Source organism: Leptosomus discolor, chromosome 2 (genome assembly GCF_034619465.1).
Source record: "Leptosomus discolor isolate bLepDis1 chromosome 2, bLepDis1.hap2, whole genome shotgun sequence".
Taxonomy (NCBI): Eukaryota; Metazoa; Chordata; class Aves; order Leptosomiformes; family Leptosomidae; genus Leptosomus; species Leptosomus discolor.
Window position 1 is genome coordinate 94221311 of NC_141392.1, and position 14775 is coordinate 94236085.

The 14775-nt window shown below is 41.4% G+C and overlaps 1 protein-coding gene across 1 annotated transcript; it reads left to right on the forward strand.

Moving 5' to 3' along the window:
• Positions 1 to 280: 280 nt before the first annotated feature.
• OGFRL1 (opioid growth factor receptor like 1) lies at positions 281 to 8925 on the forward strand. Its single transcript, XM_086461479.1, has 7 exons — positions 281 to 550; positions 2528 to 2614; positions 3166 to 3247; positions 6064 to 6142; positions 6235 to 6301; positions 6444 to 6589; positions 8166 to 8925. Exons 1-7 carry the CDS (start codon positions 281 to 283, stop codon positions 8923 to 8925), a joined length of 1491 nt encoding a protein of 496 aa, XP_086317605.1.
• Positions 8926 to 14775: the final 5850 nt, after the last annotated feature.

The following is a 14775-nucleotide window of genomic DNA, read 5'->3' on the forward strand; positions in this document are numbered from 1 at the left end:
GCGGTCCGGTACCGGCGGTGCCCGCCGCCAGGGCCGGGCGCACCGGGCGGCGTGGGGCGGGCGGGCGTGTCTCCTGTGGCAATCCCGGAGCTTCCAGCTCCGCCCTGCGCGTGTCCGTGGGCCGGGGCCGGGCGGGGGAGCAGCCCCGGCCGCCGCCGCCCCGCCCCGCCATGCCGCAGCCGTAGGCAGCCCGCGGCCGCTCCCAGCCCTCGGCCTCCGCGGCCTCCGGGCGGCGCGGCGGCGGCGGTGGGCCCGGCCCAGCCCAGCCCTGCCCTGCCCGATGGGCAGCCTGCTGAGCGGGGTCAGCTTCAAGGAGCCCACCACGGTGGAGGACTGCGACTCCACCTGGGAGACCGACTCGGAGCCCGAGGCGGCGGAACCCGGCGGGGAGCCGCGGCGGCAGGAGGGGGTGTGCACCGCCGCGGGAGGCGGGGAAGAGCCGGCCGAGCTGCCCGCGGCGGACTGCCGGCCCCAGGAGCCCCCCCCGCCGCCGTCCCCGCCGCCGGAGGAAGGGGAGCGGGCAGAGGCGGACGCCACCAACCCCGAGCAGGTACCGCCAGCTCCGGGCGCGGCCCCGCCTCACCCTGCCCGTGGGCCCGGCGGCCGTGCCGCGGCGAGCCGGGGGGGCGCGGCCGCGGCGGGCCGGGAGGGCGCGGGGCGGCGGGGACGGGCCGGCACTGTCGGCACTTCGCGTTGGCGCCGGGCCGGGCGCTCCTGCCGCTGCCCCGCTGCGTTCCCCGGCGCCGGAGAACGGGCGGAGCCGAGCCGAGGGCAGGGCCGGGGCAGCCCCGCTGCCGCCCACCCCGTTCTGCGGCACTGGCGGGCCGGGGCACGGGCCCGGGGGTCGGCCGGCGGCCGAGGCACCGCGGCGGGGGTCCCGCCGGTGGCATAGAGCGGCTTGCGGTAAAGCGGCTCTGCGCCTGAAGTACAAACGAGCTGATTTCTCCGGCCCACCCCTCGTTGTGGTAACCTACTCGGGGCGGGGGAATTGAGGCCTTGAAGTCGTTGCCGGGCCCGCTGCTGCTGTTTCTAGGGAGGGGTCTGCTTTAAATTCAACATAGTCTTGAACTTGGCCTCCTAATGAAATGGGTTAAAACATCTGAATGTTGGATCGTACGTGGCAGCAGATTTGTGACTCCTCGGTGGGTCCGAGGTAAGGAATTTTCAGAGCAAGTTTCTGTCTTCTAGGAACCTTTGAAAATGCCGACCCTAAAGAAATAAAGGTTTGCTTTGCCAATAATCTTATTGGAGTTAGAATTGAATGCAGGGTGGACCAATTTGGTATTTATTTATTTATTTATTTTAGCCTATTAGATGTGTTACACTTATATTTGGTTCAGAAACTGGGCAAAATTAAATAAGCATAAGCATTTTTCGCTTTTCTGGTTGGTACATGGTGATACTAATGCCTGATAACTGAGTGTCAAGGAGTATTGCTTGTTTAAGTGTGTTTTGCATGTAGGTATGGTCGAAGCTGGTCTTGCAAAAGGAAGAATGAAAACAGGTGCTTGTTTGTCATTAATGTGCTATTGATAAGCAATGGGATGGGTAATAATAAAGTAAATGTCCAGTTCAGTCACAGGGAACTTCCCTTTTTAGGCTTGACCTCAGCCTGTTACATGTGTATTGCAAGGAATGGAATGATTTTATTTTTTTTTCTCATTTGGCCTTTGGCTTTAGTGTAGAGACTTACTTTATGAGATTGAAGAATACAAAACTCTGCGTTGCAGTATGGTCATAAAGAAATTCCAAAGAAAATAAAGTTGTTGGTAGCAAGTTGAAGTCTCTATGTGCTATTGCTTTGTTTCCTGTTTTTCTTCAATGCATGCAGCTTTTTCAAGTGTTCTCTGAAGTCAGTGGGATTATTTCCATCGACGTTGATGGGCTTTGGTTTTTTCAGGTCACAGCTTCCCAACAGCTGCGGGCCAGTACCAGTGCTTGTACATATGTATTTTCTCTAAGCAGATTTTTGTTTTGGGGTTTTGTGGTTCTTCTTACTAGGCTTTAGATTTAAGTTCTGAGAAACAAATAATAGAAAATGGTTCAAGAAGGTGTTAGAACTGCAATTTGGCTTGTCCACGACTATTCATTTTCTTCCACAGGATGCATTGGTAGCAATTAAGTCAATGTACATGTGACAAATAGTCTTTGCAAATAGTATGATTTCCCGTTCAAAATGAGTAGTATCTCTGCGTTTTCATGTTCAGTTACTTATTTCATCTTGTGCTAGCACTTGCGAGGTTACTTTGAAGTCTTGCATTTGGAAATGACAACCTGTTCAATCTCATTGGAAGGACATTTCATAGTCTTGCTTTTGTATTTTATTTAATTTTTTTATTTAGGTTTAAAGCGTGTGGTGTTAAGTATTCAGCAGGGTCAGTGTGTGATCAAACAGTAGGCAAATACATGCACTTGTGTTGGTTGACATTGCTGAAATCCCTCATGAAAAAGAATTATTTTAATATTAGACGAATTTGCTATTTAGTGTGTTTGTGTATGGTTATGATCTACTTTCTGACTGTTTCAGAGTGGTGATGGAGCTGAGCTGACAGCCAAGCCAAAGAGAAGTTTCTACGCAGCAAGAGATTTATACAAGTACCGACACCAGTATCCAGTAAGAATATTTTATGGTTTAAAATTGCCTTTTTGGTAGAAGATAGCACACAACCCAAACATTCCTAAACCTTTGTGGTGTCTAATAAATACTAGAAATGAGAATCAAAAAGCTGATGCAGAGGCCCAACGTATGCCAGTGGGAGAGGAGTGAAACTAGTGCAGTGTCTCTTCATCTCAGGTGTGTGTGCAAACACACGGGATGTGTAAGCCTGGGAACAGCAGTAGGAGCCCAGAAAAAGGCTTGTGCCTTTAACATCGAAGAGGGTAGATTATAGGGTCTGGACTTCTTATTTCTCTCTCGAGGTCCTTGAGACTGAAGGGAAGGTGCTGCTGTGCTTGATGCTTTAACCTCTGCCTTGGCAGGAGAAGGTACCAGCCAGAAGTCACTTGCAGATCCTTAACCTGAGATTTAGGTGCATGAGTAAAACTCTGGTTCCTAAAACTCTGAAATTATTTTGTCCTCAAATTATTCAAAGAGCACGATATCGCTTTCTGGATACTCTTGATAGGTTTTTGTAGGCTGATGATGTCCTATTTCCTTTTTTTTAGCAGAACTTTAAAGATCTTCGATATCAAAATGACTTGTGTAATCTCCGCTTTTACAAAAATAAAATCCCATTTAAACCTGATGGTGAGTAACCTGTGGCAATAATAGTGATAACAAAAGAATGCTCACTAATAATAGTAGCAAAGTGAAACTGTAGTGATAACTGCGGTGCTGACAAATTAAAGGTGTATAGTTATATATTGTACAACTTGACCCTCCCATGTTGGGGTAGCGTGTTGATGACACGGGAGCAGGTTATGCTTAAACCAGAGTTGGCTTTTGCTCTAGGGAGGCGGTGCTTTTCTCATACGTTTTCAGCATGATGTAGTACAGGGCATTGTTTCTACCACTCTCTTACAGTAGTGGCGCTACCTTTTATTAAACAAAGATAAAGTTGTTCTGCTACGCTGCACAAACTCTTGCTGCTTGAAAAGGAGTGGCAGCGATAAGGGTGTTATCCCTAGCACTACGTAAGGGAAAAAGAATGTGTTGTAACTACCTTATGTGAGATTATTATGATAACAAAAATAAAATAATTTCTCAAAGTCCCTAGTGGTAGTGGAGCCGGAGCCTCGTATGCAGGATTCTGCACAAAAACAGGACGAGCTGAAAGGTGCCAAATGCTGCTCTAGAGAGTTTGCAGTCAAAGTATGAGAGACAAGAGGGTAGCAGACAGATGGGGAAGCAGAATGAGACAGTAAAACGGTCTTGGTTAGAATGATAAACAGGAGTCTCGGCACATGAGAGCTTAGACATTGGCAAAAAAAATTTTGCAGGCCAAAAATAAGCTTTCGAGAGTTTTAAAAGAATGGTGAGGAGGTTGCTTTAAAGATCTTTGCAGAAAGATCCTCTCTGCATGAGAGCAGCTTGGGAGGAAATACTGAAGTGCACATTGGGGCACCGAATTAGCGAGATGTGGAGGCTGCCATCGAGGCAGGATCATAGCAACAAATGGGTTCTGATAAGGTAGGAAGGGACAGGTGACAGAAGGCTTTGGAAGTGAAGGCATACAGTTTTTGTTTGATGTTACCGAAAAGGGCTTCACAGTGGAAGAATGCAAAGCAAAAAGAGAGGCGATATGGAAAAGCTGCAGTCTAGAAACATGATCTCACCAGCAGCATTCCGGGTAGATGTAAGTGTGACAAGAGAGCATTTTTCAAGGTCAGGAAGAGGGATGTTGAGATGCAAAATGTCAGAGTTCTGATAGGAAGCTGGGTGGGAAGGAATGTTGTTATACAGAAGGATGTAAAGATGTACATGTTGGAAGGTTGAAGATGAGAGCTGTTTGTAGGCAAGATAGTGATAGTATGCTCAGCAAGTGAGAAAAGAAGTCAGGTTATGTGAAAGAAAGATAAGACCTTTGTTTTAGTCATCCTGAGCTTTATCTAGATATCCACAGGCAGATGCTGTGTTTTTAGTTTGACTGGAAGAAGTTAGATCTGTGAATTGCCAGTACAGAGGTAACAGATTCGGGAGATGTTACACAGAGAACAGATGCAGAAAGAAAGAGAAGGGCACTGAGGTCCATGAGAACCTGAGGACCACCTGAACCTGAAACTGAAAGCCAGAAAAGGTTGAGGAGGATCCTTTAACGTGCAAAATGAATTCAAGAGGATTAGCCACAAGAAGAGATAGTCATGAAAGCTAGAGAAGAGCTTCCCTCCTAAAATTTGTGAGGAATAAAATTTCTCTTAATATTTTAGGAGAAAGCCACAGTTAGCAGTGTCAGAGGTAGCCGATAGGCCATGGAGGCTGAAGTGTTGATATCTGCGAGCTCTGGTTATGTAGAAGTTTTTATTGAGAATGAGAAAGAGTAGCCACCACCTTGACCTGAGTCTGGATCTGTGAGAGTGTTCAGCAAGAGTCTAAGCTACCACATTAGGGACTGAACTGCTGGAGAACGTTACTAAAAAAAAGACATTTCTAGTGCAATACTAGATCTGAAGTTTAATTCCATGACCTACAGATTTAGCCTGTGGTTCTGACTCAGAGCTGCTCCGTCTGTCTCTCTGCCCTGGAATTGAGCAGCATTTTTCCGTTCACTTGTAATGTAGGTTGGATGCAGTGTGGCGATGGCAGGAGGTCCTCTTTGCAAGGTCCTTTTCCAGCCTTGCCTGCACTGGAAACCCCGTGTTCTTAGCAGCCCCTTTGGCTGTCTGCTTTCTCCATTTCTTGAAGAAAAGTACCAAATGAGTTCTCCTTTGTCATTGAGACCCAAGTGGAAATTTTCACTGGGGGGGAGAGAGAGATCTCAAATGTATAGTAAGAGACTATCTACATGGGGCTTTGCACTTTTTAGGCCGCTCCTTTGCTATTTGACTTTGTGAAAGCCACGTGTCAGTGGGAAAAGCTGTTAGTTTCAGAGTAGAAACAGGCTAACACTGAGTGTTCATTCATTGAAACAGACTGTACAAGTTTTGGAACAAGGAACATCCTTTAATGTACTTTGTGCAGTGCCTGGAAAAGTGCCCTGACCCATGACTGAATTTCATGACCGCAGTCTCAGTGCAAAGAATGATTAATTTCCTTTTACATGTACTTCGTCTCCTTTTTCTGTCACTGTTGTTTATTAATTACCAGTCAGTGTGCTAAAGGAATCTAGGACATGAGAACTTTTGGGGACATTGTCACATACCCTCTGCTGCTAAGTAACTTGGCATAAGTCAGTTGGTTTTGTTTATACTAAAATTTGATAAATCCCTTCTTTTTAATTAAGTTTTAGTAACTAAATTAAGTTTAAATTAAAATGAGTTTGTTTATGGCTGTAATAGACCTCATTTCACACAGTATGTGAAAGAGAATTAATGTATTCTATCGTTATGTTGACATGGCATGTACTTTATGTAGCTGAATGCTGGTTTTGACGGCTACCTAACAGTTTTCAAATTATTTTTATGCAGGGGTTTATATTGAGGAAGTCCTAAACAAATGGAAAGGAGACTATGAAAAACTGGAACATAACCACACCTACATACAGTGGTTGGTCACTTATTACCTATTTCTGTTTCAAAGCATTAATTTGATTAAGTGTTCATATCCTCTGAGCCGTAATATGCTTTTTCTTTTAACAGGCTTTTCCCACTGAGGGAACAAGGTCTGAACTTTTATGCTAAAGAATTAACTACATATGAAATCGAGGTAATACAAATTGAGCTCAATACAAACCGTCACGTTAATTTTGATACATAACTGCTTTTTGTTCTGTAGAGTTGTTTTATACAATGCAGAAATACTTGCTTTAGTGCCACTTAGAATTTTGGATGTATTCTTTGTTTATTAGGAATTCAAGAAAACAAAAGAAGCAATTAGAAGATTCCTTTTGGCTTACAAAATGATGTTGGAGTTTTTTGGAATAAAACTAATTGATAAAACTGGAAACGTAGCACGAGCTGCTAACTGGCAAGAAAGATTTCAACATTTGAATGAGTAAGTAATGACATGCACTCCACTCTCTAGAATTGCCACAGAATCTCTTTAGCCTTTTGTTTTCTAGAGAAGGGGAAGATATATATTCCAAAGATTGCCAGGAAAAAGAGAAAAAGAAATAGTCAGTGCCTGGCTTATGTCTGTATGTGTATGTCACTCCTTCCCCTTTTTTTGATTGTGCTTTCACCCATTAACAGTCTCGCTGACATCAATGAATTCCCTGAAAATACAACCTCAGATGATGCTGAAGAAGATCACAGTTCTAAATTAATTTGTCATGCTACTGAATGCATTTTCACCTGATCCCAAAGTGCTGCTTCTCAGCTAGAAAGAACGAGTGGCTAATCTTTGTATTCACATTTCTTTTTAAGAAAATCAGGTTCTCCACACCTATATATCTCCACACTAAATAACAAGATTTCCCTCCCTCCTTAAAACATGCAGTATTATGTATTTAATACTTCTTAATTGCAGTGCTTAACTGGAGAGATTTAGACGCGCATTAAGTCAAACTTTAGCCCAAGTTTCAGCACATTACATCTGTTGCTTTTCATCAGCGTTGTGTGGAGCATAAGTTTGCAATAAATTTTGTCACATATGGATTCATTTCAAATCTAGTGATCTCTTTCCTGATACCTCTGACCTTAGAGCTGAAGATTGTTTTCCTGTGGTATTTTGTTCTCCCATCCAAATGAAAGCTTGTAGGTAGAATTGCTGATAGATAATTTTTGGTGAATAATGGGAATAATTGATTATTTTTAATATTAATTATATAAATTAATTATAATTTTACTTAAATATTGTATGAGCCAATATGGATGTGGGTTCAGACTCAGGCCACAGGTAAATCGGAGTTTCAGGAAGGCCAAATGTTACTCACTGCATGTCTTTACACTCTAATTCCTATGTTTTCACCAGTGAGTAGCTGCACAGTTTTAAGTACGGAATTGTGACACTTTTTACCTAACTTTAGCCACCTAAAATATAGGCATTTAAGGTTTATGGTTTACTTGGATGTGCTTTATGAGGGAAGGAGCTCTTCACAAGCACTTCCAGAAGATAATTTGATTTATCTTAGACACACAGTCCCATGACAGTGGGACTTGCTCTCCAGAGGTGCCTGTTTCTTCTCCCAGCCCTGACTGTATCAGCAGTGCAGGTAGTTAGTCTAGACTGGAGACACAACTTTTAAATAGCTTCAGTGAATCTTGTTCTATAGCTGTATTGCTGCAATACGTGACAAAACCCTTATTTTGGGAAGTGACTGGGCTTTCTCCTCAGAAAGAACACATACAGCAGAAAGAATCAAAATCAGTACACGTTTTGATTTTATTTTTTTTTCCAGCCTTTTGCCTCAGTGCATTTTACAGGCACTAATTTTCACTGAACATCCTAGCAAAGGAGGTGCTAGCAAGCTTCAGCAGCTGTGAGAAATTAAAGTACAGGAAGCCTGAAGTACACACCTGGAGTGATAAAAAGGAGTGAGGAATTGCAGTTCCGGTTCTGTATCTGTAAGGTGATTTGCTTTTTTTTTTTTTCTAATTCAATGGAATTTTTCCACCCTTTTCTTCCAAAGGTCTCAGCACAACTACTTGAGAATCACTCGAATTCTGAAAAGTCTTGGCGAGCTTGGATACGAGAGTTTCAAATCTCCCCTGGTAAAATTTATTCTCCATGAAGCTCTTGTGGAAGATACCATTCCCAACATTAAGCAAAGTGCTCTAGAATATTTTGTGTATACTATTAGAGACCGAAGAGAAAGGAGGAAACTCCTGAGATTTGCCCAGCAACATTATACGCCATCAGAGCATTTTATCTGGGGACCCCCAAGAAAACAGAAGTCGGAGGGAAGCAAAGCAAGTAAAAAGCCAGCATCTCCAGTTTCTGTTCACAATAGTTATATTTCTAAGCATAAGAAACCAAAAGAGCCTAAGAATACATCGGCAAGTGGAAGCTCAGCTGGTAAAACAACTGAAGAAAGAAAGGTAGAACTCACAAGAAACGAGGAAGAAAATGACCTAGATGAACAAGAAGTGAACTGTGATGCTGTTAGGCAGAACAACGGTGGAAAGAACAGTGACACTGCTACCAATGAGCTCTCAAAATCAGAAGAAATTCATGATACTTCAGACAGAAAGGAGGACGCTTCTCATTCCAAAAAGGATGATGAAAATCTGAACAGTGACTGTGGAAATCACCCAGGCACTATAGAGGAAGATTTATGTGACACTGAGAATTCTTCAAGTAACACGACGGCAGATCTACAAGATAACCTTGATAAGGATATGCTTTCAGGAGGGACCACCACAAAAACCAAGGATGATCTCAAATCATGAGTCTGAGGTTAAAAATCATTGTGTTTCATATTGAATGAAGCAAATTATTCATTGCTCCTTCGTTTCAGGTGAAATTTCCATCTAGTGTAGTATAAAATGTTCATGAGACTATGCTTGTTGCAAATGCTCAGATTAGGCTTCTGTTAGGATAATGAATTTTTTTTTCCAACCTCAGCAGTCAAACAGGTGTAGCTTTTTAAAACAATCGTGTATATTCAAAGCTAATAAATTTATCTTTTCCAGACAGATTGCGTAGAAAAGCTTATCTATTTTTTTGCTATTAAATTCATCCAGTATTTTTAAAAAAAAAAAAAAAAAGCGTACCTTACTAGAAAGCCTTGGAACATCAGAATTTTTAGATTTCTTTTAATATGCTTTAAATGTTGATTTCCTTTTATGAAATGACTAGAAATTATTTTGAGAGCACAGTTTTTTTCCCTAGTGGATATTTTTAGGGACTATGTTCATGTTTAACGGCAGTATTTGCACAGCATCTTTTACCTTAGCATCCTTGTTGGAAACACTTAGTAACGGATATCAAATTGTCCTATGCAGCTGGGTATCATTGTACATTGAATAAAAGTTTAACTTACAATGAAACCGTATCCACAGCTTTTGGGTACAAGGGAAGTTGCACTTTAGACTTCTTGTAGTCCCTGTTAAGTTCTCTCTTCTCTTGACTGATCTGTTGCTACTACTAATTTGGGGGGAGGGGTCTCTTTGATCACTCAGATTTGGTCTAGGTGTGAAAACTCTCTGTTGATGGCCTGTAATAAAACAACTTCCCCAGCTGGATTCAGCACCTGGAAAGCCTCTGGACAGCTGAAAAACAGTGTCTTCACCACAAAGCACTGCTTGGTCATCAAAGCCATCAGAGAAAATGTCACCAGGCCTGTCCAGCTGGATCTTTACCTGAACTTGGGTATTTCTTGACTGGTTTTGGGTAAGGTCTGCACAATGCTGAACGCCCTGTTGCTGGTCTGGGAGAGAAAGGCTGTCCTGCCGCTTCCTTCCAGCTGTTTCCTCTCTATCAGAGGTCTTGCACAGTTTAATGTGGTTTTGATGATTGGCTGAAACCTGAGGCAGGCCACTCTGCTGGCCTGGCTGGACCCCAGCAGGTAGGAATTTCCTGCTTAAGATCTTTCCCAACTTTCTTCACTGAAGGACTGTCAGCTTTCCCTCAGTAGCCTCTTCTACTTCATGGCATTCAGTCAAACAAGATAGTACCCAGCAAGTTAATTGTGTAGAATATGAATTACAAAATAATGCAGGTACGATGAGTCTAAAATAGTCTAAAATTTCTCTATGTATTTTCTATTTAAAAGTGTATATATTATCCACTGCCTTTAATGTATTTTTAATGAAATGTTATGAGGCAAGTGGCTGACTACAGTTTGAGTGTCAAAGTGCTACAGGACTTTATTAAAATCTTATAACTCAAAACTGACAAAGTCTTCAAGGGTGTCAGAGGATAGACAAAACGTCTGGTATTTTTCTGTTTCATTGATTCCCATCATGGCAGTGCATCATCCATTGGTTTCCCCAGGTAGCACTGTTTCTTGGGACCAAATAGAGTGGCAGTTAGAGATCTTGGTACCTACGGACAAAGATTAGGCTCTTTTCATCCTATAGAGGCAGGGAAGAAGAAAGACTTATCCCTCCTTCGCTTGTGCTGGACTTGTAAGGAAAGGAATGTATGTACATAGATTTTATTTTTTTTTTAAGGGTAACCCAGATTGCTCAAGGAGGTATTAAGTTTGCCTGAGCAGGAATGTCCCTGAGAATTCTTCCTGCAGCTACTGCCTCTTTAAAGCTGTAAAGGTGCTGAGAAGCCTTTTGTGATACCCTGAACTTGAACTAGGGTCCCCTTGTTCATGTTTGCTTCTTACTTTCAGAGCAGAAGAGGACAGGAAACGTTAAGATGAAACTGGTCTGTGTAGTTAAGAACTCTGACCCCACGTGTACGCACAGGGAGGACGACTTTATGTTCTGCCTATGACTTTTTAACTTGAGTGCCTAATAATGTCAGCTTAATAGTGCTGTTTTTACATAGTTATTTCTTGAACGGCATAGGGAAAATCTATACCCTGTGTATGAGGAACATAACTATAAGGTAGGTAGTTATACATAGCCTTCAATTTATGGACTTTAGTATTAGAAAAAAATGTGTAGTGTTCAAGTGAAATATGGGATGCTGGGGGTGTTACTGTATTTATACTGTAATTTGATCAAACATCGATGACCTCAGGAGATCTTTTGTCTACTGAACAAAAAAAAAAAAAGAGAAATCTTTCTCTAATTTGGAACCAGAAAGCTCTCAGATGTGCATCCAAAAGATTTCTCTGCAGTACGGTATTCTGTTATTGTGACACAGCTTTCACCTATCCATGCTTGCTGGCTCTTCACTCATAATTATAAGTACTTCATGTACTTATAATCTAGCAGGGCTGTCTTCATTAAGGGCCCAGTGTATCTGAAAATACAGTCAAGAACTTTGTGACTCATATCCTTGTTAACTCTGCAATTATTTATTTTTTTTAAATCTGCAACTTGGTATATTTCTATCAGTTTTCATAGAATTGAGAAGAGTAGAGGCATACCAAACGCCTAGAAAGAGCTGTGGGGATTAGGTAAGTGAGGGTTTTTTTGTGTCAGATAGGCTCCTGCACTCTGTAGTCTTTGCCTTATAGCTTTATCAACAGAATTACTCCCATGGGACACTTCAGCTTTAACTAACAAGTTCTACTCTGTAAAATATGATGGTTTATCATTATTTTTATGGAGGAGTTATTTCTTCTGATTTTGCAAGTGCTTAAAAGAAGGATTCATTGCAGGGCAGTCATACAATGCAGCGTCCCTTTGAGATTTGTGAGGGTTAAGGGGGTGCACTGTATGCGTTTCATTACAGAATCATGGCTTTAGCCACCAGAAGCACCCCATGCTTGCAGTTTCTAAGTGTTGGCTTTCCGGTTGACAATGCAACATACATTGAAATGATTGTATTCTCATAAATGCCAATACTTAGTTATTTAACCATTACTTTAGAAACTGAGGATTTGCAAAGAAAGTTAGGACATTTGCTCACTGTTAAACTTGTTTTTGTCTTGCTATATGCTTAATTATTCAGGGATTTCTGTGTACTTACTACAATAATGTATTTTGGCTCAGTGTTTTACTAGAATGTGAGCTATTCCTTCATTAGTTGAACAGAACCTCCCATATAGGGATTCTTTCCTAGTAAGTACATCCGAGTAGCCTCTGGTACTCTTAAATGGGAGTAGTGTGTATACGCACACACCTGTGAATTTAAGTATCCTACGGTGAGGGCATATGAATGCGCAACTTGACAAAATGTTACTGAGTACACACATGCAAGTGAAGGCGATTGTGCAAATCATGCAGGAATGCAGCACTTTAAGTTTAGTTACAGCTCTGTGCCCTGCTATCCAGGACATAACTGTGCCTCGGTACCTGATACTGTGTTGGCATAGAGAAGTAGATGGCTTGGGTGCAGGAGGTGTGCTCCACAGACCGTTGGGATGAGAAGAGCAGTTGCACCTGTGCACATGTCTGGAAGCAGAACTGCGCTCTTGGTGTCTGTATTGCTGGTATTTAAAGGCATGATCCTGAAGGGTGCTGAAATTATTTGTCGTAAGCCTTTGAGAGCTGTTCCCTGGCTTGGTCGGTTCCTCAGTTTCTTCCTCTAAGATTGCAGCCATCTGATGTATTAGGTATTTGTATAATCATAGTTAATATTTCGTGTAACCTAGTGTAAGCCTCCTTGAATTATTCCAGGATAATTCTAATAACCTGCAATTGCATATACCTGTACTATAACCGGAAAGTTTACAGACATTAGAGGCTTTGTGTAATTTTGATGGATGATCCAATAAGGAGAATCAAGGGAGATTTGCTAGATTTAAATGGAAAATGGCTCTTGTTTGTTTTTGAATAAAATTTATGTGTATCTGTTTAATTGAAAATTTTTTTTACACCTTTCTTTTCCTGGCAGTTGTGATGGTACTGATCACAAATTATAGTAAGAGATATATATATATATACGTTTAAGTGAAAATGTAACTCATTATGCTATACTTTTACAGGTAACATATCATATTGAATTTCCTTGACAAAAGCTGTATTTATGAATAAGATGCAAGTGTGTGAAAGAATTAATAAAAGTGTGACAATATCATGCTAATGCTGTATGTTGTCCTAAGAACTACCAGATCTACTACCATATCATAACCAAAGATGTTTCTAGCCTTGTACCCCGCCTCCAGCAGCAGCCACCAGCAGATGGTGTGAAACAAAGAACAGATAACGTGACCCCATTTTTCTCCAGGAATTTTTCCATTTTGAACTCGTGGTTCCTTTGAGCTTCCACAATCCCGTAGAGATGTGAGTTCCATGTTTTAATTATGTTTTGTGTGGAAACGGTAATCTCTTGTTTGTCTCGGATCTGTTTGTTTAAGAGTTGCTACTGCATTTGAACATGGTTACTGAAGTACTGTAACATGAACAGTAATCCAATTCAAGTCAGTTTTTAAAAGCTGTGGGAGATTCTAATGATAAAATACCTGCTTAGGCAGAAAATGTTGTAAGTTTCTGTCCTTAGGCAGAAGATGTCTGCTTAGGCAGAAGACTTGTTCTCTGTTGATGACAATATTATCTTGTCCCTTCTGAATTTTTTACACACAAATTCTTTTGTGTGAAGTATTAAAAGTCAGATTCCAACTGCAGAACACTTTATTTTTAATTTTTTTTTCTCCTACCAGTGTGAAAGCAAGATCAGTCAAAGGTAAAACCTATTTCTAGCCCACATCTGGGTGAGGTTCCTCTGGATTTGGAGGCACCAGCATCAATGGGTGTAACATGATCATGTAGAAGACAGAAATACAACCTGGGGTTTGCTGAGAACCGTACTCCTCATTCCACATTTTGATAACTTATTTTGATACGTGTCCCTAGTTCCAATTGCAGTTGGAGTAACACCTAAAAAGGTGTTTTTCATGGCCTGAAAATGAAGGATGGGTCAAAAAGGCCTAAGCATGGGCAACCTGCCCTCCATTCATATCATGGTCGGCACCATAGATTCACTACCAACAGGTATTTAGATGCAGTTCTCCCAGGGGAATGTAAATTCTGTCTCTGTAGTATCTCTGTGCTCTGTATTGCCTATGAACTATTTCTTTTCCTGAAAGCTGTGTTCCTTTTACAACCCACATTCTAAAGTATACTTAAGACTGTTGGGGAAAGCAAGAGTTTATTTTAAAGAATATATTTAATACGTGCCATACCTAATGGACTCCTTAAAATATAGTTCAAAAGCTATAGAGATCAATTAAATAGAGATCTCCTGTGGCTTTACACTTATCACCTTTATATTTATTTTTGAAAGCGTTGTTTGCTATAAAATGACAAATGTGAGAATTGGCAAATTGTTGTGAAAGAAGTCTCTTCTTAGAAACTCGGCACGTAATTCTACCACGCTTACAAGTCTAGTGGCATATTCATCAACTAAAGTTTATTGTGAAATATACTGAATGCATTTACTACTGTGGCTAACTATGTGAAATTTTTTGTTTTGCAGTAAAAAAGGTTATGGCACTTATATTTTTGGGATCTGCTGAAGCATGTTTGATAACCATTAGTTGCTCTTTTTTTGGGTGTTTTAATCTGTTCCATGGTTGTTTGCCCTTTATGCAGATTGAGTTCAACAACAGATGATTTGTTATAGTTTTGCACTGATAAAATTTGGAAATAATGTAGATTTCATTGTTAAAATGTATTCTAAGAGGGAAGTGCAGTAAACAAAAAAAAACAAACCCCAACAATTTTTACTTGCAA

Excerpts from the sequence above, each read along its gene's own strand:
- OGFRL1 (XM_086461479.1), top strand. The coding sequence starts at position 281 with ATGGGCAGCCTGCTGAGCGGGGTCAGCTTCAAGGAGCCCACCACGGTG. Across the intron at positions 3,248-6,063 it reads AATCCCATTTAAACCTGATG|GGGTTTATATTGAGGAAGTC; the intron begins GTGAGTAACCTG and ends ATTTTTATGCAG. Across the intron at positions 6,590-8,165 it reads AGATTTCAACATTTGAATGA|GTCTCAGCACAACTACTTGA; the intron begins GTAAGTAATGAC and ends TTTCTTCCAAAG.